The sequence below is a fragment of the Artemia franciscana genome, chromosome 7, assembly GCF_032884065.1.
Source record: "Artemia franciscana chromosome 7, ASM3288406v1, whole genome shotgun sequence".
Lineage (NCBI taxonomy): Eukaryota > Metazoa > Arthropoda > Branchiopoda > Anostraca > Artemiidae > Artemia > Artemia franciscana.
Genome location: NC_088869.1, coordinates 30,172,763 through 30,195,543, shown reverse-complemented (window position 1 = coordinate 30,195,543; position 22,781 = coordinate 30,172,763). Strand labels below are relative to the sequence as shown.

The following is a 22,781-nucleotide window of genomic DNA, read 5'->3' as shown; positions in this document are numbered from 1 at the left end:
TATGAATAGATTTTACGATTAAACTAAAATCGGTCATTGGCAAGTCCATGCCACTTCTTACTTAAGCGTGAAGCAACTTAGAAATGTTAGATTAAAGGTTTAAGGATTGAAATACTCATGATAGCCACAAGCAGGAGGAATTTGATGATAAAATTCCAAGGGAGCAATGTTAGGTTTCACCAATATCAAATAGGCTAACGAATAAACACAGTATATGAATTTATGTTAAATATAATGAAGATGTGCCAATTTCTAATATTATCCTATCAAAGGTTCACAACAACAAATTTTCAAGACGAATTAAGGGTCTTTAAGGTAACCATGATATTTTTAATAATATGTTCGCGCTGGCGTAAACTTAGACTCTTAATTACAAACGAGAAAAATGAAAAAATAAAACAAAAACCAACTCTTAAAACAGGCAAAAAAATCATTTTGAGCATAACATAGTATTATTAAAATGGAAGTAATTTGAAAAATTAAAACCAGACTAAAATGAACAAAAATAGCTTCATAAAAAAAAAAGATTTTTTGTATCAGAGTGAGCGTAAACGTTAGCGTACCTAACCTATTAAAGACTGACCTGTGTCCAACAGGAAGCGAAATCGGACAAACGACAGCTAGGGAAGAAGCACATGGTCAGTAAAGTAATTTTTACACTGATTCTAAATCTAGCTTTCTATCAAGATTGAAGTGACCTACAAAAGCAAATTCCTTTCCAAAGTGCAATTGATTTAACCAAAATAAATGGGGGTGGGGAGGGAGATGCCCAATGAAGATCTTTCCAAAAACCTAAAGAGCTTCATTCATAAATCTAATGTCTCAGAGAACCCTATGTTTAACATGTCAACACCATCTGTAATAAAAACAGTTCTTATGTTTTTTCCTGCAATGTGGCCACTTTACTCTAGCTCATTCTTTTCTCAGGTAGTCGTAAACATCTAATGTAGAATATATTATCTTTTTAAAGCTGGTATCCTCTTAGAGTTGTGAAAGATATTAGACACAAAGCAAAGTTCCATTTTCTTTGTTTAGTGCCATAGAATTAAAATCTTAAGGCCCGAAAGGGATGTTGACCGAAAATTCTTCAAGGGTCTATCAATTTAGAGGTTTGAACACCCTTATACAATGTCTCAAATTTCCAATACCGTACTGCGACAAGGTGGTGGATAATGACAATAGGGTCCATAGAAACGAAGGTTTCCCTGGATTGTCATTTAAAAGCCCGAGTTTAAGTTGTTATGGACTGATGTAAAACACTGTATGGGTATCAATGGATAATAAGGGGAAATACTGTTCTATGATGAAATGGGTTCGTTTAAGGAGAGGATATATATATAGTTGAAATAGCACAGGAAAAACTTTTTCCTTTTTATTGAAAGTATGTAAGTTTTATGATTCTATAAAATACGCATTCATATTCTTTTCATTTTAAAGTGTGTTGGCTTGTAGCCCGTTTCAGATTCCCCAGTAGCCCATGATGAATAAAATGATGAATAGAATTATACATACCTTCATGAATTTGATTGACAAACTTTTACCAATTTCTCTTGCTAAGAAACCCAACATAAGGCCAAAGAGAGTTCGCAGCAGCATTAAAAGTAACTGGGACTCTGAAGGCCACAATATAGTATGAGGAGGTTCCAATGGTGGTCCCTGGATTTGCCCAATTGCAAATAAAAACCACATTCCAATTTGAAGGCCAGAAAATGAGCCAACTATCACTGTAGTATCTTCCCTGAAAGAAACATCCACAGAATAAAAGCAGCTATTGGGAAAAACTAAAACCTGATCTATTACACCTGTGCAAGGATTAAAAAAAATATGTAAACAATTTTCTCGCCTAGAATTTCCAGTTTGGGGAGAGGGTGCTTAAAGCCCAGAGCTGTTTCTTTCAATGAAAATACAAAAAGGTAAATTTTCAATTGATAAACCACAAAAAAAGTAATTTCAAGTTTTGTGAGGGGGGGGGGGCAAAAAAATTAGGGGTAAATCTAAGCTAGCAGCCTCTTTCATATCCTTTATTAAAATTTTATATCCATCAAGTCAAACATAAAACTAGAGAGAGACAAGAGAAAAGAGACAGGAAAAAACAGGGACACGATGGCAACCACAACAGATCAGATTATTATATCCCTTTACTAGAATGCCTAAAGACAGGCTTCAATAGAAACAAAATTTTCGGTTGCAGATAAAAATGGCTCCCTTTGAATTTTTAACCTAGTTACTACAGAATCTAATTTTTAACACAGATCCAGACAAGATTCAATTTTCATTTGCCTTTTTGGCGATGTTTTGTCGTCATAACTCCAAACCAATAGGATTTTTAGTTCATAATGCGAGTGAACCAAGTCAGCAAGCCACCAGACGCCTATGAAGGTTTTTCTGTGGTTAGTGGCAATTTTGTGCAAACCATGAACATTCTTTTTCATTCTTACTTACTTAAACCTCATGCTGGGGTGCGGCTGAGAGCATCGTCAACCTTCTCCACGTGGGATGGTCGGCAGCTAGGGCCTCTGCATCGGACAGCAGAATTCCAGCTTGGTCAAGGGAAATCCCGAGACTACCACTCCACCAGAACTTGGATCTTGCTCTTGGATGCTTCCAGCAACTACTGGTTGGTTCAAAGTCGTAAACAATCCGAGCCGGAGTGTAATCGGGTTGAAATGCATGCTTAGATTTGAATTTCCTTTTCCATGTGAAATAATGAGATTTTGACTTTTTTCACTAATTAAGTGAGGAGTGACTCCTGATAAACAGCAACAATCTTTAAATACATTAGTATATGTTGTCACTTCGGTTTTAAACACCTTCAACTTAATTTTACAAATGTTCTCGCATGTTCTTGTTATAGTTATAGACACAATAAAAGAAATAATCAGTATACACGCAGGTAAAACAATGCTGTTTTAGAAAGGGTAGAGGATGTGTCGGCCAAATTTTCACTCTTAGGGTAATAAATGAGAAGGGCCTGAGTTATCAAACACCTTTGGTCCTCATTTTTATAGATTATGAGGAAGTGGTCGATTTTGTTGATAGAAGAGCTTTAGCGAGGGTCTTATCCTTGTATGGTATACCGGACAAATATATAAAAGTAATTACTGCTATGAACAAATATAAAACAGCTACGGTTAAGGTAGAAAATGAGGTTAGCAGCTGGTTTTGTATTAAATAAAGAGCTAAGCAGGGTGGTGTTCCATCCCCTTATATGGATCATTTAGACGGACTTTGTCTTAAGGAGCACAGGAAAAGCAATGGGAGAAAATGGAATCAAATCGGGAGGAAAAACATTCCTGGACTTAGATTATCCTGATGATTTAAGCATCCTAGATGGAATTGAATTAACCTATAGAGGTTTTACAGATTCAGGGTGCTAAAATAGGTTTGAAAATAATGTTAAGAAGACTACGTCTACGTCGCAAAGTTTAGAAAGATGTGAACATGAAAAGGCGACATTCGGAAACGAAAAGATTGACCAGGTGGACAGCTTCACTTACCCTGGTAGTTTTATTAGTAAACAAGGTGGGAGCAGTGAAGATGTTAAAAGTAGAATAGACAAGGCTCATGGTGTTTTTTCAAAGGTAAAAAAAGTTTAAAAGAATAAGAAGATAAGTCTGTAAACCAAGATTAGTATAATGGAAGCTACAGAGTGGTCAAATATGGCTCTGAAGCATGGACGCTCCGAAAGGCGGCTGACTGACCGTATTTCAAACAGTAGGCCGTACGAAAAGTATGGTTCAATCCTGCATTTCAGGGCTATAATGAGAGAAAGGTTGAGATGGCTACGAGATGTTTGAGATGGCACGTTTTGAAGATGAAGGATAACAGATTTCCAAAGATTGTCCTTTTCGGCCAACCGTCAAGGGCTAAACAGAAAGTAGATCATGCGTGGTAAGGTTGAGAGGAAGTCTTAAAGATATATTTAAGGGAAATGGGAGCTTCCTAGGAGGGTGTACAGAGGGAGGCTTGAATAGATTTGGATGGAGGAGGAACATGGGTAGTAGTAGCCTCAGGCGGTTTGGTGCTGCGGTGAGTTATTAGTAGTAGCAGTAGTTGTAGTAAATTACGACAATTAGGTTTCAAATTTGTTTCTTATTTTTTCCTATTTCTGCCCCCCCCCCCCACTGCTCCCCATTCCTTGATTCAAGAAAAAGAAAAGTTCTAGTTTTCAAGTTAGGCATTAACATGTTTACGTTATTGTTAATGGCCAAAGGTTCGAGCTTTGTTCCGATTTTAGCATTCCTTTGTGTACTTTACAGGGTAATGTAATGATTGTTTGAAATAGATTCTATTTCATTCTGCACAAAGGAACTGCCATCCCTTCAAATGGTAACACCAATGGATTTCCCAGTAAGGACTAATTTACTTTGAACCAATCAAAGTTATTAAAAAAAATCTTATTTCTCTAAGAATGGGCAAACTAAGACCCTCAGGCCACATTTGGGCCACCAGAGCATATTATGCAGCCTGTATATCTGTTGAGCATTACGATCTTGCGTCAATTTTATTTTCTTTGATTGGAACATATTATACACACTGTATAACGTAATAATCTGATTAGAAACTGTTCTATTTTGAATAGTAAATATATTGTAATTTTGTAACGTAGTGTGAAGGTTAATTAAATAATACATGGTTATATTGTAACATTAATCCATGTTTTATTGTGAATTGTATTTAGGGCATATGTAATATATGCAGACCTCGTTAGCAATGAAACTTACAATGTGATCCTCCGAAACAAAATGTTTGCCCACTCCTCGCTTTCACTAATAGAAAAAAAGAAACAGAAATTCGAACTCGAGTACCCTTCAGTTTTTTAAAATAATAATAATGATGAAACAAAAATATTCATAAATTTTTCTGGAGATTTCAAGGCTTATTTTCGAATGATGTTACACAATAACTTGTTGCTGTGTTACATAAAGTTTGATCTTTGGGTTTTAGGCGTTTGGGTATTTACTAGGTTTTTACAATAGTCTAATAAGATAAATATCACCATCCCTTTTCTAAAATATACTTTGCATATTCAGAGCTCTGGTAAGGGGCTCAATGGCAAAAATATTTAATAATTATATTTCTTACACTATAAAAACCGTAAAAAATGGAAGAGTAGTGAACAAAAGATAAAAAGTGAAAAAAAGCAAAAAAGACACGCAAGCAAAATCTCAAAAAAGGCGATAAAAAAGAAAGCCTCTAACGAAAACGGAAAACAAAACAACCAAAATCAGGAATGTGTAAGAGCCTGATTAGCCTAATGCAAGACTCTAATGTAAACTAAAAAAGTACATATATATCTATATATATAAAAATAAGTTGTCTGTGTGTGGATCTGTGGATGGATCAGGTGACGTCATGTTTCGGCTGACGTCATGAAATTAGTTGCCATCATTTTTGCTTTGAAGGTGACATCATTCAAGTTATATAAGACATATGTTCGCCGTCATGTTTCGGCTGACGTCATGAAATTAGTTGCCATCATTTTTGCTTTGAAGGCGTGACGTCATTCAAGTTATATAAGACGTATGTTCGCGTAGAATTCTATTAATGCTTAAGTTTATAATGACTGATGAAGATGCTCAAAGAGTCTATGCCAAAAAACTTGCTGCTGATAGAGAAAGTCAGAAAAGAAAGCGTGCCGAGGAACTACCAGAGCAACGCGAAAGCAGACTTGCTGCTAAAAGAGAAAGTGAAAAAACAAGGCGTGCCGAGGAACTACTAGAGCAACGCAGAAGCAGACTTGCTGCTAAAAGAGAAAGTGAAAATCCACCGGATACAACATTAACAGCTTTTTTTTCGCTTTGCAAAAATGATTCTTTTGCGAAAAAACTGCTGTATACTGAAGTGTCTTCGTATTACACGTGGAATACTAAAAATAAAGTATTTGAACGTCGAAAACAGGGTAAGTCAGTCGACGGCCAACCTACCATCTTCAAAGATACCACGATAGGAAGACTCTACACCGTTCACCCCAATCAACATGAATGCTTCTTTCTACGCCTGCTTTTGGTGAATGTACCCGGTCCGACATCCTTTGAGTATTTGAGGACTGTAAATGGTACTATACATGACATGTACAAAATAACATTTCCAAGTTAACGTCGGAACAAAAAGACATTTATGATACGATAATGCATTGTGTCGATAACAACGTTGGAGAAATTTTCTTTTTGGATGCGCCAGGAGGTACTGGTAAAACGTTTGTGATAAAACTGATTCTGGCATCAATTCGATCTAAAAATGATATAGCGTTGGCAATTGCGTCGTCCGGAATAGCCGCAACATTGCTGCCTGGTGGAAGAACTGCTCATTCCGCTTTGAAATTGCCTCTGAACTTGCATTCTACAGAAACTCCCACGTGCAATATTTCCAAATCATCTGGGATGGGTAAAGTATTGCAGCAATGCAAACTTATTATTTGGGATGAGTGCACAATGGCACACAAAAAATCGCTCGAGGCTCTGGATCAATGCTTGAAAGATTTGCGAGGGAAGTCGAAACCCTTTGGCAGCACCTTAATATTGCTTGCGGGAGATTTCAGGCAAACATTACCTATAATACCTAGATCAACTCCTGCAGACGAAATGAATGCTTGCCTGAAAAATTCTAATTTATGGGCACACGTAAAAACATTAAAATTAACTACAAATATGCGTGTCCGATTGCAAAACGATGACTCTGGTCAAACATTTTCAGATCAATTGCTGGCAATGGGAAACGGAAAGCTCCCAGTAGACTCAATTTCAGGACGTATACAACTACCTGCTGATTTCTGTAATTTAGTGACGTCCAAAAATGAATTGATTGAAAAAGTATTTCCGAATATTCTAAAAAATTATAAAAATAATAAATGGCTAAGTGAAAGAGCGATTCTCGCACCCAAAAATATAGACGTCCACGAAATCAACAATATTGTTTTGACCAAGATTCAAGACCAGGCAGTCCTTTACAAGTCAGTCGACACAGTTTTGGAACCAAATGAAGCGGTTAATTATCCATCTGAATTTTTAAATTCCATAGATCTTTCAGGGTTTCCACCACACGTGCTACAACTAAAAATAGGCGTACCAATAATATTGTTACGTAACATAAACCCACCAAAGCTTTGCAATGGCACTCGACTTGCCGTAAAAAAAAACAATGGAAAACCTAATAGAGGCCACAATCCTGACAGGGCCTTTTGAGGGTGAGGCTGTTCTTATTCCTCGCATTCCCATGATTCCAACAGATCTGCCTTTTCAATTTAAAAGATTGCAATTCCCAATTCGATTAGCATTTGCAATCACCATTAACAAAGCTCAAGGTCAATCATTAGAAAAATGTGGTATTGATCTTAATACTGATTGTTTTTCCCATGGACAATTGTACGTTGCATGTTCGAGGGTCGGTAAACCTGACAATCTATTTATATGCAGCGAGAATTGGACAGCGAAGAATGTTGTATATTCGCAAGTTTTACGCAGTTAATTTGTATTTCGGAACCAAATGAAGCGGTTAATTATCCATCTGAATTTTTAAATTCCATAGATCCTTCAGGGTGTCCACCACACCTGCTACAACTAAAAATAGGCGTACCAATAATACTTTTAAGAAATATCAACCCACCAAAGCTTTGCAATGGCACGCGACTTGCCGTAAAAAAAAAAACACCTAATAGATGCCACAATCTTGACAGGGCCTTATGAGGGTGAGGCTGTTCTTATTCCTCGCATTCCCATGATTCCAACGGATCTGCTTTTTCAATTTAAAAGATTGCAATTCCCAATTCGATTAGCATTTGCAACCACCATCAACAAAGCTCAAGGGCAATCACTAGAAAAATGCGGTATAGATCTTAATACAGATTGCTTTACCAATGTACAATTGTATGTTGCATCTTTGAGGGTCGGTAAACCTGACAATCTATTTATACGCACAGACAATGGGACAGCGAAGACTGTTGTATATTCACAAGTTTTACGTAGTTAATTTGTATTGTATCTATCTATCTATCTATCTATATAAAAACGAGTTGTGTGTATGCATGTTTGTTTGTTTGTAAAAAGAGCGTTTGCATATGACGTCATTATTAGTACATACGGCTTTGTATATGGACAGACAATGGGAAAGCCAAGAATGTTGTATATTCGCAATTTTTACGTAGTTTGAAACACATATATAAATCTATCTATATTCACAGGTGGGACACAGGGACACAACTACAATGGCGCGTAACTAATATGGCGCGTAACTAATATGGCGCGTAACGACTTACGCGTGCGGGGGGGCTTGGGGGGGGCGCGAAGCGCCCCCACCAACTAGGTGTTGGGGTGGCGCAAAGCGCCACCCCAACAGCTAGTATATATATATATATATATATATATATATATATATATATATAAATATTCGAAATATTCAACATGAAATTCATATAAACGTTTGCTAGTATGTACTTTGCGATGGAACAAATCGAAAACTATCTGAAAATCAGCTAGAGCTAGAATAAGATTAATTTAGGTATTTGGTACTTAAAAATTTTAACGCATGACATCAAAGAGACTCACTAACTGATGACAGGCGGAATTGCGTTTGATATTTCTAAACTGATTATAAGGGGTATAACATTTACTTCTCAAAAGTCTGTCACACATTTCTAAGACAACCTAGACAAAGATGGAGTAAGGGGGCAAGCCCCTGAACTAGTTACTAAATTAACGATATTAGCACGAAAGTAGACAATCTATCGCTGAAACCTTTGAGTACTATAGGAGGAACATTAAGTGGAAAGATGCTACTTCTCTAAAAGAGAGATTTTTCACTCAACTTCTGAACGATGCACAGGCGCACAATTGGATAAAAATCTGAAGAAATTGTAGAAGAAAAATTCCCTTCTGGAGGATAAGTTCTGGATGATTTTTACTATTGTTCTGAACGGTGCACAGGCGCACAATTGGATAAAATCTGAAGAAATTGTAGAAGAAAAATTCCCTTCTGGAGGATAAGTTCTGGATGATTTTTACTATTGTTCTGAACGATGCACAGGCGCACAATTGGATAAAAATCTGAAGAAATTGTAGAAGAAAAATTCCCTTCTGGAGGATAAGTTCTGGATGATTTTTACTATTGTTTTGGATTTGTATTACGGTTTATTAGTTTTTTATTCCAAGCAAAAATAAAATAGAAAGAGATAAATAAAAATAAAAAAGATAAAATAGAGATAACAGAGAAAATAGAAAGAGATTTTTCATTCAACTTCTGAACGGTGCACAGGCGCACAATTGGATAAAAATCTGAAGAAACTGTAGAAGAAGGAAAATTCCCTTCTAGAGGATAAGTTCTGAATAATTTTTACTATTGTTTTGGATTTGTATTACGGTTTATTAGTTTTTGATTTCAAGCAAAATAAAATAGAAAGAGACATATAGAAATATAAGAGATAAAATAGAGATAACTAGAAAATAGAAAGAGATTTTTCATTCAACTTCTGAACAGTGCACAGGCGCACAATTGGATAAAAATTTGAAGAAACTGTAAAAGAAGGAAAATTCCTTTCTAGAGGATAAGTTCTGAACGATTTTTACTATTGTTTTGGATTTGTATTACGGTTTATTAATTTTTGATTTCAGGCAAAAATAAAGTAGAAAGAGATAAATAGAAATAAAAGAGATAAAATAGAGATAATATACAAATAAAATAGAAAATAGAAACAGATTTTTCATTCAACTTCTCAACAGTGCACAGACGCACAATTGGATAAAAATCTGAAGAAATTGTAGAAGAAGAAAAAGGACAGATCTTCCCTTCTGGAAGATAAGTTCTGAATTATTTTTACTATTGTTTTGGATTTTTATTACGGTTTATTAGTTTTTTGATTTCAAGCAAAAATAAAATATGGTTCTAAAGTTTAAAACTTGACATTAAGAGCTATTGCTATTACGGCACATAAGATCAATGAGTAGCCTTATGAATCAGTCAATTTATATTCATGCTACTGAATTACTTTTCGGAAACAAAAATAGCATTTCCATTTTTTGGCTTGGGTTTTAGGTTTTAAGAGAATTTGAATAGTGTACTAAAAGTTACTGATATCCTGGCTGGCCAGAAATGATTTAGAACCTCATAGATTAGTCAGTTCTTTTCTGTGGGCATCTAAATAACTTTTACACTCGAAACAACATCCTAGTTTTTTTTCTGCATCTATTTTGTATTTTTAAAGTAAAGCCTTAGTTTTCATAAATATAAATTGACTGATTTATAAGGCTACTCATTGGTCTTATGTGCCGTAATAGCAATTACGAATATTTTGTTCATTTTAACTTCAATCTTTACTTCCAACAAAATACTTGTCTTTGTTTGCAAATTATAAAAAAAATCATAAAGTTTTGCCCTTATAAGAGTACTATGCTACCTTAAGGTCCATTTATTATCACATATATTACATTATAAAATTATAGAAGTCTATCGACATTAGTATTCAGCATGCCAAATCAGCATAAGCTGGGATGCAAGCAAGGCCCTAAAATCCCCTAATAAAAACACCTAATGGAATTTTATCCCATTAGGTGTTTCCATAGTAATCCGAACGGAAATAAGGGATTTTATGCTTTTATTCCTTCAGGTTTGCATAAAATTCATCAAAAATGTTACTATCTCCAACTTTAAATAATACATTTTATGATTGACATCTTGCGGCCTCTAGGAAATTTGCTGGGTGGGGACGGGGGGTAATAAAAAAAGAACTTTGGAAAACGCATCAAAAATTTGTTTATGTGCATTTTAGTTACGTTTTTACGAGTCGCAGAGGGAATTTTAGCGAGAAAATAGGTCCAACTACCAATAGATACAGCCTTGAGTGTGCAACTTGGATTCTGTTACCAACGCCTTCCCAAATCCAACAAGACTTAGAAACTTCATGAATCCTACTCCCTCCCCATAAACAATTACCAACGGTAGAAATCTGTTATATTTGAATTTACATAAACTCTTTTTGCATGTTTTTGTATACTGGATTAAATATACTTCTTTACCAGACGCTGTAGTCAGGTGTGTTGTATTTTGATCCAAAAGTGTGACTATGGGGTGGCTTGCGCATTATGATAGATTAGCTAAACATGTTTGAACATCAGATTTTTTGTTTTTGCACAGGTACGATAGATGGCAGTCCATTTTATATGCTTTAACGGGATAGATATAAATTTGGCCCTCTTATTAGTTTAGTTAATCTCAATAACACTCTCAATTCTCACTGGCTAAATATTTTTTGATTCGTCAATTGAAAAGAGGAAAAAATACTTACTTTGTGACTAACGTAGCTGACTCAGGTGCTAAAATCAACATGGTAATTGAAGTAACTAAAATAACAATGGGTGAGGATGGATGGGTTAGCAAGAAGGAGTCAAGCCAATCAACTAGAGGGAGTAATATAGGAAGCATCAACACAGCCAGACTGATTCCTCCTAGGACGTCCTAAATAATAAAAAATGTTATTTTTTTTGTTACGACCGAGATCTTACTGCTGTTCATCACACAATGAAATGTTTCAAGGTAGCCTTAAGATACTGATTTTTTTTTTTTTTTTTTTTTTTAAGATGTTATCAGTACTGTTATTAAGATAAGTCAAAAGCCGCATCTCTTAGTTAGAAAAAAAATTAACAAATTACATAATCAGTTTTTATTTTCTAAGAAGTTTTAAATTTCCATTAGCCACAAGTCAAACATTAGAGATTTTTTTTGGAAGGAGAGCTGTTAAAAACCCGAAAAACACATGCAAACAATTCCTTGAGGCAAGAAATTTCTAATTTTCCTGAGAGCGGTCCTTCAGGTAAATCTTGGGAGGCTGATTCCCTCTCCCTGTTTCCAGGTATATTTGTCATGATTAGAGAAATACAGGTAAGATTATTACACAGAGAAAAGTTTACTATCACCAGAGAGCAAAAAAGACCCATCACTATTCGTTCCGACACAGAGGAAACCTATACATTCCTTCAATTCGGTTGAAATAGAGATTTTCATCATGTCTAAGTGGTAAATAAGTTTCTATTTTTTTGCAATAAGAGTTAAGCATGTCTTAAAAGATCGAATCTTTTCTCCAAAGCACCGTTTTTTAATGGCAATCAATATTTCGCTTCATATCTCTCTTCTCATGTATCCTTAGCATCTTTCATGCCTCAGAAAAGTGAACTCACACAAATCTTTTGAATCCTAGCGAGGGGGACATGTGGTAGAATCACAAAATTATTCCAGTGAGGTAAAAAAAGAGGTCTTTTTTGACAGATAGAACAATTTCCCCCAAGTATTAAAACCTCTTTGACTGGGGGAGGGGGAGAAATCTTTGAGGGGGAGAAGTGTGAAAAAATTGGCAATAATGTAAATTTCTGTTAGTACTTTAAGAGACCATATAAAAAAAAGCGTCATGAATCTTTGCTATCAAGCAAGGTCCAATAAGCCGAGTCTGGTCTGGCCAAATAAAACTGGCTTTTAATGAAAAAATTGGTGGTTGAAAGCTTTAACGAGAAACCAATTTCGACATGTTAATACAAGCTAGACTTAGCTAGTGCTGCGGTTATTGTCCCCATATTAACTAGTAACACAACCCAAATTATTTAAGTGAATAACAGACTGTTAACTTGGTTCGTTGTTATTCTATATTGTAAAAGCGCAAAAAGGTCTTAGAACTGTGTTAAGATCGAATATCTATCTCACTGGATATAAATCATCTAAACGCTTTCTGACATGACAAACACAGAGCCTCAAATTAAAAAACTCATTTGTAAATTATCATATAAGCTCAATTGTTAATTTCGGCTCTAAAAAAAACTCACCCTGCCCAAAAGTGGACAAGGCAAATTTCAACAAGGCAAAACTCAACTTACACAAAGTTCAGCTTGAGATCAATAAGACTCAAACTGGCAAAATTCAACCAGGCACAAATTAACCCATGTAAAACCCAACTCAAGCAAAACTCAATAAACAAAACTTGGCTCAAGCAAAATTTAACCCGACAAAACTCAGCCTATGCCAAGCTTAACAAGTCCAAAACCCAATTCAGGTAAAATTTAACCCGACAAAACTCAGCCCATGCCAAGCTTAACAAGTCCAAAACCCAATTCAGGTAAGATTTAACCCGACAAAACTCAGCCTATGCCAAGCTTAACAAGTCCAAAACCCAATTCAGGTAAAATTTAACCCGACAAAACTCAGCCTATGCCAAGCCTAACAAGTCCGAAACCCAATTCAGGTAAAATTTAACCCGACAAAGCTCAGCCTATACCAAGCTTAACAAGTCCAAAACCCAATCCAGGTCAAATTCAACACGACAAAACTGAACACAGCTAAACTAAGTGCAATCAAAATTTAACAAACGCAAAACGCAACTCAATTAAAGTCCAACTCATGTAATCTCTAATGTAGCATATCTCCACAAACACAAATTTCAACCAAGTTAAATTCAACCAGCAAAAATAGTTTAAACTGGCCAAACTCAATCCATAATAAGGTTAACCAAGAAAAAATCAGCTTAATCAGCAGAGGAGCATGAACCCGCAAAACTCACAAAGCAGTCAAAATAATAAATATGAGTTCTGAACTGATTAACTAATAATAATAATAGTTTTGTCCATTATAACATGTTTATAATCATTTTTAAAACCTTGTGACTCAGACAAGCTAAAAAAAAAGGGCAAGCTTAGGAGAAATTGTAATATCAGCAATTTATGCCGACCCTAGTGGGGCTAGGAGAGCACTTTGTCATTAAAAAGCGAGGCGAGATGATTCTTCAAAATTCAATTCAAAACCATTATCGAAAAAAATAGCTTTTCGAACAAAAATAAAGCAATAAAACAACATGAAACAAGCAGAAAAATAGTCATGTAATAAGTCAAGCTTTAAATGAACAGAAATTCAAGGCATTAGCCAACCAAACTTAACAATAACATGTATTGTCATAGAATTTAGACAAAAGCTAAAATGAAAAGAAATTAAATAAATAATTAAGCAAAACTCAAAACTTTAATAAAATGGCCATAAATAAGAGCGGGGCTAACGCCATCAAACCTTCCCAAGACTAGATTTTTTTCAATATTTTAGGCTTCACTGAAGTTCCCTTTCTCTGTTTCAAGCCAACCGAAGAGAGAGAGAAAAAAATTTAGATATTTTTGTGTCATAGAAGTTTCGGCCCCCTTTTCAGGCTCTGTTTATGCATGAGCCAATGACCTGGAGACAAAAAATTGTCACAGCAAAACACCTATAGATGGATTGAAGAAAATTTTTTTTGAACCCCTCATCAGTTAAAAATACAATGCCCTTTGCACCCTAATACTACCTGAAGTACCAACTGCGATGCCCCCCGTCGATCCCAAAATAGTGTAGATATGTTATGGTATATCCTTAAGCTGCCTGCAAGTCTTTCAATTTACCTCGATAATTCACGGGGCATGTCCTAGTCGGGCACATAAAGACAAAATTTAAGACGAACAGGAAACAAGCAAACCTTTTTTTAGCCTTTCTCCTCTAACCCCTCTCCAAGTCTAATTTCACCGTTCCAAGAAGTTGAAAATAATTTTGATTCGGTTGTTACATTTAGTTTTTTTCGATCTACATCGCTACTCCGTCGTGGAAGTCCCAGAGAGTCTCAGAGAAAAAAAAAACTTGCATAAAATTTTATCACCTCCCAACACTACCTGCAAGTTTCAAATACATCCCCAAGCCCTTCAATAAATGTTGCGGATACACCCTTTTGATAACACAGGACTGCTTAGTGGCTTTTGATTTACCTTGCTACTTAACCGTGGATAGATTGACCTAAAGTTCTATAAGATCTAAAAGTGCAGAAACTTTTAGGCAGATCAGAGAAAATTATTTTTTATCTCCTTATACAAAATGTTTTTACCCTTGGGAAACCATGGGATATCTTGGCCAATTTAACGCTTTCTAAGAGTTACAAGCTTACTAGACAGCCAATACCAAACACACCCATCTTTTTTACTAAAACCACCTGTGAATAATGGATGATTTACATATTCTAGGGTCATTTCCCCTGAAGCTGCACGGTCATGTCGACCCCCAGAGGCATACTTATTCGATCCGATACCATGGAATCACAGGGGTTTCCAGGGGCAAAAAGGGCACAGGCGAAGGACTATTTCCTTCCAACCATTTCTACCCTTTAGAAAGGGTACTAGCACTTTCAATTTTTGATCAAATGAGCCCCTCCTAAGTTTCTGAAAAAATCTCCATCTATATAAAGCGTCCGGAAAAAACTATGTACAGGACTTGTTTACCATGTCACTATTTAGGACACTATTTACCATGTCAATGCCAGCACGTTGACTCTGGTAAAACCCAGCCTACCCACAATCTTTTCAGACTAAATTTTCAAAATGAAAGTACGACGTAACAAAATTAAAACAAAGGAGAAAATCACGCAAATGTCAGTTATAATTTTTCATGACAAACAAAGGCGTGTCATGTCAACAACATCGATTCAAAATTTACCATTTTCCAAAGAATTTCCAGCATGTTGTTTAAAGTTTTAGATTTAAAAATCATGTAAGAGAAAGTTCTTCGATTTTCGCTAAAGTATTCATAAATCTACACCCAGTCCCTTCGTTTTTGGGAAATGAAGTTAATAGAGCCAAATTATTTCGAGTATGACGGTCAAAATACTGTAACTGTGAATAAGTGAGATATACCGCTCAAAATTAAGTATTTTTCTGACTATAATCAAACATATCGATGTATCTACCCTCTATTAAAAGAAACGCATTACTACAAGTCGTACATCTCTAATAAACTACAATTTTCTACAATTTTCAGCATAAAATTACAAGAAATAAAGCTTTCACTTGACGTCCAAAATCATGTGACTTCACATTACTATTATTATTTTTGTCCTCCAAAAAAATCAGCTGTATTAAAATTTTCTTAAGTAAGACAGATTCTTTGGTATTTTCTATTAGCTGCTGATAGGTTGGTAATCTGAAAATATACTAAAAAAGTAAAGAGAGAAGAACTAGTTTCTTATACAGTTTTTATTATTATTATTATCATCAACAGCATTACTTTGATGGAAGGACTAGATGGCGCTGATTTTTTTTCCTCAAGAAGACAAACTGAATTTTCCTCTGATCAGCAATTCAGTACAGATCTAAGATCATCTGATCAGTACGGATCTTTGGCACAACAATTACATGAATTTCCTCCAACATGAATCCCTAGTATGATACGTATTACCTTCATTTCTTGTGTGTGTGAGAGAAAGAGAGAGGGAGAGAAAGAAAAACTTACAACCAAAATATGGTAAATCTTAAAATGCAACAAAGAAATTTTCTCTGGTGCTATGACTTAGACGGACAGGCAACAATAGAAACTAAAATATTAACTTACCAGAATAGAATGCATTCCCATATAAATCCTACTCAGACATATCATGAAGCACCAGAGTATACCAATAACGAATGCCACCCAAACACGGTACTGTAAATAGAAGTCACATATATGTGTAAATATTTTTAAGTATACACAGGTAATCTATTTAAAAGTAAACAAATATAATAAAATATAAGATGTAATAATATAACACTGCAAAAATGATGAAAATTTTTCTTTAATACAGAAACAAGGAAGGCGAATATGAATCTTACTGGAGATATGTGGAGCTTTTACTGAATGAATCGCACGAACAGTATAGATTTCTTAAGAAACAGACCACTGTTACAAAAACCGAAATTTGGGTTACTTTTAGCACTACTACTACTACTACTAACTCAGCATAGCCCCAGGCCACCTGGGGTTAACAAAGGTAAGAACGCTCCTCGTCCATTCTAATCTATTTCAAATCCCCTTCCAACCACCATCCCAAAAATTTCAAATTTACCTTAAATCCTTCCTTAGGACCTCCTCCAACCCGACTCAGGGACGACCTCCTCTTCACTTTTCCCTCGATGGTTTGCCAAAAAAGACGATCTTCGGCAGTCCGTCATCCTTCATCCGCAAAGCGTTTCACACCCTTCTTTCTTTTACTATAGGCCTAGAAAGCGGGACAAACCACGTTTATCGTACAAATTACTGTTTTAATACGGTCATTCGATTGGGTATCAAAAACCCTCCGTAGACGATTCCTCTGGAAAGCATCTAATGGATTCACCTCCGTCTTTCAGAGCACCCACAGTTCAGAACGACAGTCGACCACTGTCATCACTATAGCGTCATTATTCTTCCTGATTGATGAAAAGTTGGCAAACACTTTTGATATGATACAAAATGGTTCAGCAGCAGAAAGGAATATCTGGTGTAAATTAGTAAACTAGTACAGATAAACCAAATTATGATACTTCCCTATGTTTGTAGGATTACAAAAAACTAGCGCTTTGCTGAAAACAAAAAACAAAATGAAAATTTTGGTACAGCAAAAGTAAGCCATTTCAGGACACGTTTTATAGTATAAAAACTAAGCATTTTATGGACATTTTACAGACAAAGTCGAAGTGATGTCGTTTTGATTTCCTTATTTTCAGTTGAAAAATTATTTTTTATTTCTGAAAAATAAAACTGAAAAATTATATTTAATTTCTGATCGTTTTTTAAATAGTGCTGTAAAATCAAGCGCGCCCTTCATGGAAAATTCCCTTCCCCCATGGAAAGTTCTTCCTACGAGACCCGCGGCCCCTTTCACCAGAAAAAGTCCCCTCTGAAAACGTCTGATAACCAATACTATGTGTAAACTATGGGCGAAAGTTCATAGCTTGCAGCCCTTCCGCCGGGGACTGCGGGGGATTTAGTCATTCTCACAGTTATTATATTTTTTGACTATGCTGAACAAAATGGTTATCTCAAATTTTGACCGGATGACTTGGGAAAAATGAGTGAGTGAGGAGGCCTAGTTGCCCTCCAGTTTTTTTGGTCACTTAAAAAGAGCAACAGCAAATTTAATTCCCGTTCAAATGAACCCTCTCGCAATATTCTAGGACCACTGGGTCGATACGATCACCCCTGGAGGAAAAAAAAATAAACACGCATCCATGATCTTTCTTCTGGCAAAAAAAAAAAAATACAAAATTCCACATTTTTGCAGATAAGAGTTTGAAACCTTTACAATAGGGTTCTCGGATACGCTGAATCTGATGGTATGATTTTCATTAAGATTATATGACTTTCAGGGTTTTTTCGCTCTTTTCACGAAAATAAGGCAAATTTTCTCAGGCTCGTAACTTTTGATGATTCAGACTAAACTTTGATGAAACTTATATATTTGAAATCAGCATAAAAATCCGATTCTTTTGATGCATCTATTGGTATTAACATTCCGTTTTTCAGCGTTTCGGTTACTATTGAGTCGAGTTACTCCTTACTTATAATTCGTTACCACGAACTGTTTGCCAATCTTACTGATTTCTAGTCTTCTTTTATTCACACTAAAATACTTACGAACTGAATTTTTGAAATGGACTTTAAAATACCCTACAAAACGATAAACAATCTTTTGAGTTTAGATACACATTTACGTTGTTTAAATACAGTCGCACTTATTTGCAAAATAATAAATGTAAATTTTGCGAATTATTTAAAAATTCCAACAATCCTAAATTAAAGTCATGTTTCTCCATTATTTGAACATGTTTTTTAATTATTTTAAATGGTTATAATTTTGTCACTTCAACTTTTTACGACGCGGGACAAAAATAAACCAACAATTTAGATTATTCAAAATAATTGATTTAGAAATTAAATGAAACTTAGATATAAATTGGTTATTGCTAACGATCAACTACTCATTGCTAATCATCAACTACTCGAAAATATCCTAAGGAATTATTAATAATTCTTTTTTTGTATCTCGGTAAAGAGCCTACTTCCCGGTATTACACAAAACAAGAAAAGAATGAAAGAAAAAGAACAGACAATACACAAAGAACCATCATCCCCTCTAATCAAGAAATCGAGAAAAAATCTCAATGGGTTAGTCTGAATATACCGAATTCATTAGAACAAAAAGAAGGAGACTTACTTCGTAACGGTGCGATGTAAAAAACAAAATCGTAGCAGGAACAGTGGCTGCCACCAGGGCATGCGTAGACGGCATTCCGTATTCTTCTACTTGGGTTTTAAGCAGCCTTGCAGCTGGAGGGCATCTTGGACGAGGTAACTGAACTACATCTTTCAAACACTGACCTGGAATTAAAAACAAATGAAGATTATTTTTGTACTTTTATCCATCAGATTAAACAGTGCTAGTCAGAGAACAGGTCCTTGACCCAGACGAAAACGATGAAGATAGATGCTGCGCAGATGAAGCATTTCGACAAAATCGAATACGTTAGATGGTTTGACAAGATACGGACCATGGAGATTCTCTGGCCTTTAAATTGTCTCCCTCCCCCCACCTGTTTGATAAGCTCAAGCCTCGCTTGCTATGTTTGCATAGTGTGATTGAGAGCAATGAGAGCCGAAAAAGTGCAATATGGGCCTTCGCCATATGACAAACATAAAATTTTCTTATCCATACCACACTGGCTGGAAACCCTAGGAGCTATATACTATGGGTTGTTCCAGATTAGGAGCGCAGTTTGCAGCACTGGCTTGGTGACTCAAAGACCGGCTTCAATAACAGATAAAGCATCCAATGAGCTCACTGGCGTCCTGTAGGAGTGCCCACTGGGCGCTTCAGTGATTGGGCAAGTAACACAAAAATGTGCTCTAGGTATAGTTTACATTAAGCAGAAAACCTCATAAAATTATGTACATTTTTTTTTTGCTTAGCCCTATTTCAATCCCCCCGATTACTGTGCCTTTTGCTGATGCAATTAAATCCCAAGAGATGGGAAGACTGAACATAAAAAGCTAGACAGTATTGTTGGAAACGTTACTGGAAGCGTGGTTTAACTTTATCGATTGACCTTTTCCACTACCGTCGAAAATGAGCTTCAAGTTAAAGGGAAACAACTGAAGTGAACTGACAATTTTCCAGTTACAAAAATCTTTACTCTTTCAGATAATATTACAAAATCTCGTTCTTTTTTCCTGGAAATCTCCTGCTACTTTTGGCACCAACGATGCAATTTTGACAACACGTTCCATGTAAGTTGAAGATTTCCATTCTCTCTCTCCGCACATACTGCTTAGAGTATGCAATGTCAACTCTGGTCTCGGTTAACAGCATATTTTGGATTTTAATTTTGAGACTATTAAGATCAGAAAGCTTCTCCATTAGCACTTGAGCGTGGCGGCCCATATAAATACAAAATAAAATCACTAAGATTTACAAAAATCCCGCCATTGTACTTTCGAAGTGACGACCAGACGACTACGGGGTCTTTCAAGGAATCCTCCTCCAGAACAAAAAGTACTTCTTGTTTCCTTTCATTAACTAAACACCAGTCCTGTTCAATTTTACTTCGAGTCTCCCAGTTTATGCTTTGGACTTTCCCAGTGGATTAGGGAAACGCATCCGTCAAACGAGTTGCTGAATCAAAATTGCTTCTTCAGGGTCTAAGACTTTTCTAGTTACTGGGCAGTTAGCAGACCAGAAAAATCCTTGACTGAAATAATACGTTTTGTTTGCCCCGGGCATCAATTTTTCACTATCGAGATAGTGTGACCGGATCCAAAATAGAGTAACCAGGTCGCTAGTGTTTCATTTTGCTCCTGGTTTAGCTATACACTTCAGAAGGAACAAGCAAGTCTGCCTGCAGCTTTTGATCGGTTGGTAGACTTGGGTCGAAGGAAAAGAAATTCTTTGTTCAGGATATTCATTTTCTGAAGTGCAAACGCCGAAAAATACAAATACACCTTTGCAAAAGGATCGCGCATGAATGTCAGTATCATCATCGCTTTCTCTTTGCGGCTGAGCTTTTGAGGGTATTGCAGTCTAGTAAAGAACGTAGCATTCCCCTTAGTCTTGATTGATGTGCAAAACTTAAAGTTTGAAGTCACCTAACAACAGGGTTGACTTTCCTTATACTAGGACTTTTCTTCTATTTTGATGTTGAGGCTGAAAAACAATTTTCCTAACCTTTCTGTCTTCTCTTCTTTTTGTGGGTACTTACCTTCTTCCTTACTTTCTACATAGTATTAACATGAAACAACTCCACTGAAATATCTAAGAAGTGGGCCTGAAGCTGTTGTGGTAGTTTCCAGCCTTTTGCTTTCTTTGCTAGCTGAATGCAAGTTTTTCAAATCTCCATGTTCTTCTCGCAACATCCTCAACTAGAATGCCGTCACCAAAGAAGAGGCGCTATTCTGGTCACTGTAGGAGCATTATAATACAAAAATGTTGCTATGAACGAATTCGTTTTTTTTCATTTCACATATTAAAATCGATTTTCAAGTAAACACAAAGATTTCACACTTTTGTGCGGCTTTTCCTTGAAAATTCAAACTTCCCATATAAAAGTGTAGTTTTCCATGTCTACATACGACAGATGGCAACATTGCAACCTGCTCAGGCATCGAGTTGCTCACCATCGATTTTTACCAAGCTACAAACGGCTGGAAACGCCCTAAAGGAAGACCACACACAACATAGACAGACGTCATGTGCGGCCAACCCACTATTCAAAGCATCGACCCAAATGAAGATCTAACCTTCGTTTAGAATAGACCATTTTGCGGAAGACTAATGACCCTGACATCTAGCTTCCTAAATGCTCACAACGCTCCTAGGCAAGAACTTAAAGTCAAGTAAAATTCGTCTTTTAACTAACCTATTCCACTGCTATTTAATCAAACAACTGATGGTTCCTTACATACTCTGGACATTCCAAAAATAATGTTCCCACTTTTAGCATTTATAGATACCGTGCTGAATAAAATGGACTTGACTTCAAAAACAATATATTAGTATAAAAAAATTCGCCACTGTTCTTTTGTAGCACCTATGATAAGTTCTTCCTCCATTGACGCACTTTTAGCTTAGCGTGAGACAAGACAGAGACAAGTGACACAACATATGGGAAATATATAATTGGGGCTACATATTTGAACACCAGGGGTGGGGGTTGGGCAAAGTTTTTGAATAGTGTGAAGCTGGAAAACAATGGCTACTTCATAATAAGCAGAATAATTGCACCAAACACATTCTGCATGAAGACGAGCTATACTTTACCCCCCTCTCCAAAGTGCAAATATATAGTCCAACTTTTTTCTAAAATATTATATTTTCATCATATTTTGTCAGATTTCATTAGGATTAGTCAGAGAAACAGGTTCTACGTAGATAAAGAACTTAACAGAGGCGCTATAATAATACAATAAAAAAATCTTATATAGCGTAGTCTGGTCTCAGGCTATTTTTTCCATGGAGGAGTAAAAATTGCATTTAAGGCTACACTGTTGCTCCCATAAAAAAGATATGGCGGAAAGTGTATTCCCATGAAAAAATATCTAGCTATGTGAGGTCTTTAATAGAACACGAGTAAAGTATTCTACTCAATATTTTCATTGAATCTACCTCCTTCGCAAGATCTCATCAAGTAAGAACATAACAACGTTCGACAATACGGGATGTGTCACCTAGTTGTGCCATCTAGCCCACGTCTTCTAACTAAAGAAAAGTGACAAAAAATGAAAAGGCAAAGTAAATTCTATTCAGATACCGCTTAGGAGAAACAAAATTACACATTTTAAAAACTGTTAAGATTATCCAAGTCTCACCAATATGATTCAATCATTGAATCTCAAAATTATATTCGCTGACACGTAGTGATGCGCAGAGTCAAGTTTTCTTCTTCTTTTTTTTACATTGCTTGAGAAACAGTACTTTATGCTACTTACAAAGGTGACCTCATTGCTTAAGTAACCATATATTT

The 22,781-nt window shown here is 35.9% G+C and overlaps 1 protein-coding gene across 1 annotated transcript in view; it reads right to left on the bottom strand.

Moving 5' to 3' along the window:
* Window positions 1–1,512: 1,512 nt before the first annotated feature.
* The window catches only part of LOC136029145 (sphingosine-1-phosphate phosphatase 2-like), a gene marked incomplete at its 3' end in the record, with an annotated part of 45,598 nt that continues 24,329 nt past the window's right edge, over window positions 1,513–22,781 (bottom strand). The window contains 4 exon segments of the mRNA XM_065707237.1: window positions 1,513–1,738; window positions 11,276–11,445; window positions 16,363–16,452; window positions 18,983–19,146. Of these exon segments, the coding sequence (XP_065563309.1) occupies window positions 1,513–1,738; window positions 11,276–11,445; window positions 16,363–16,452; window positions 18,983–19,146 (650 nt within the window).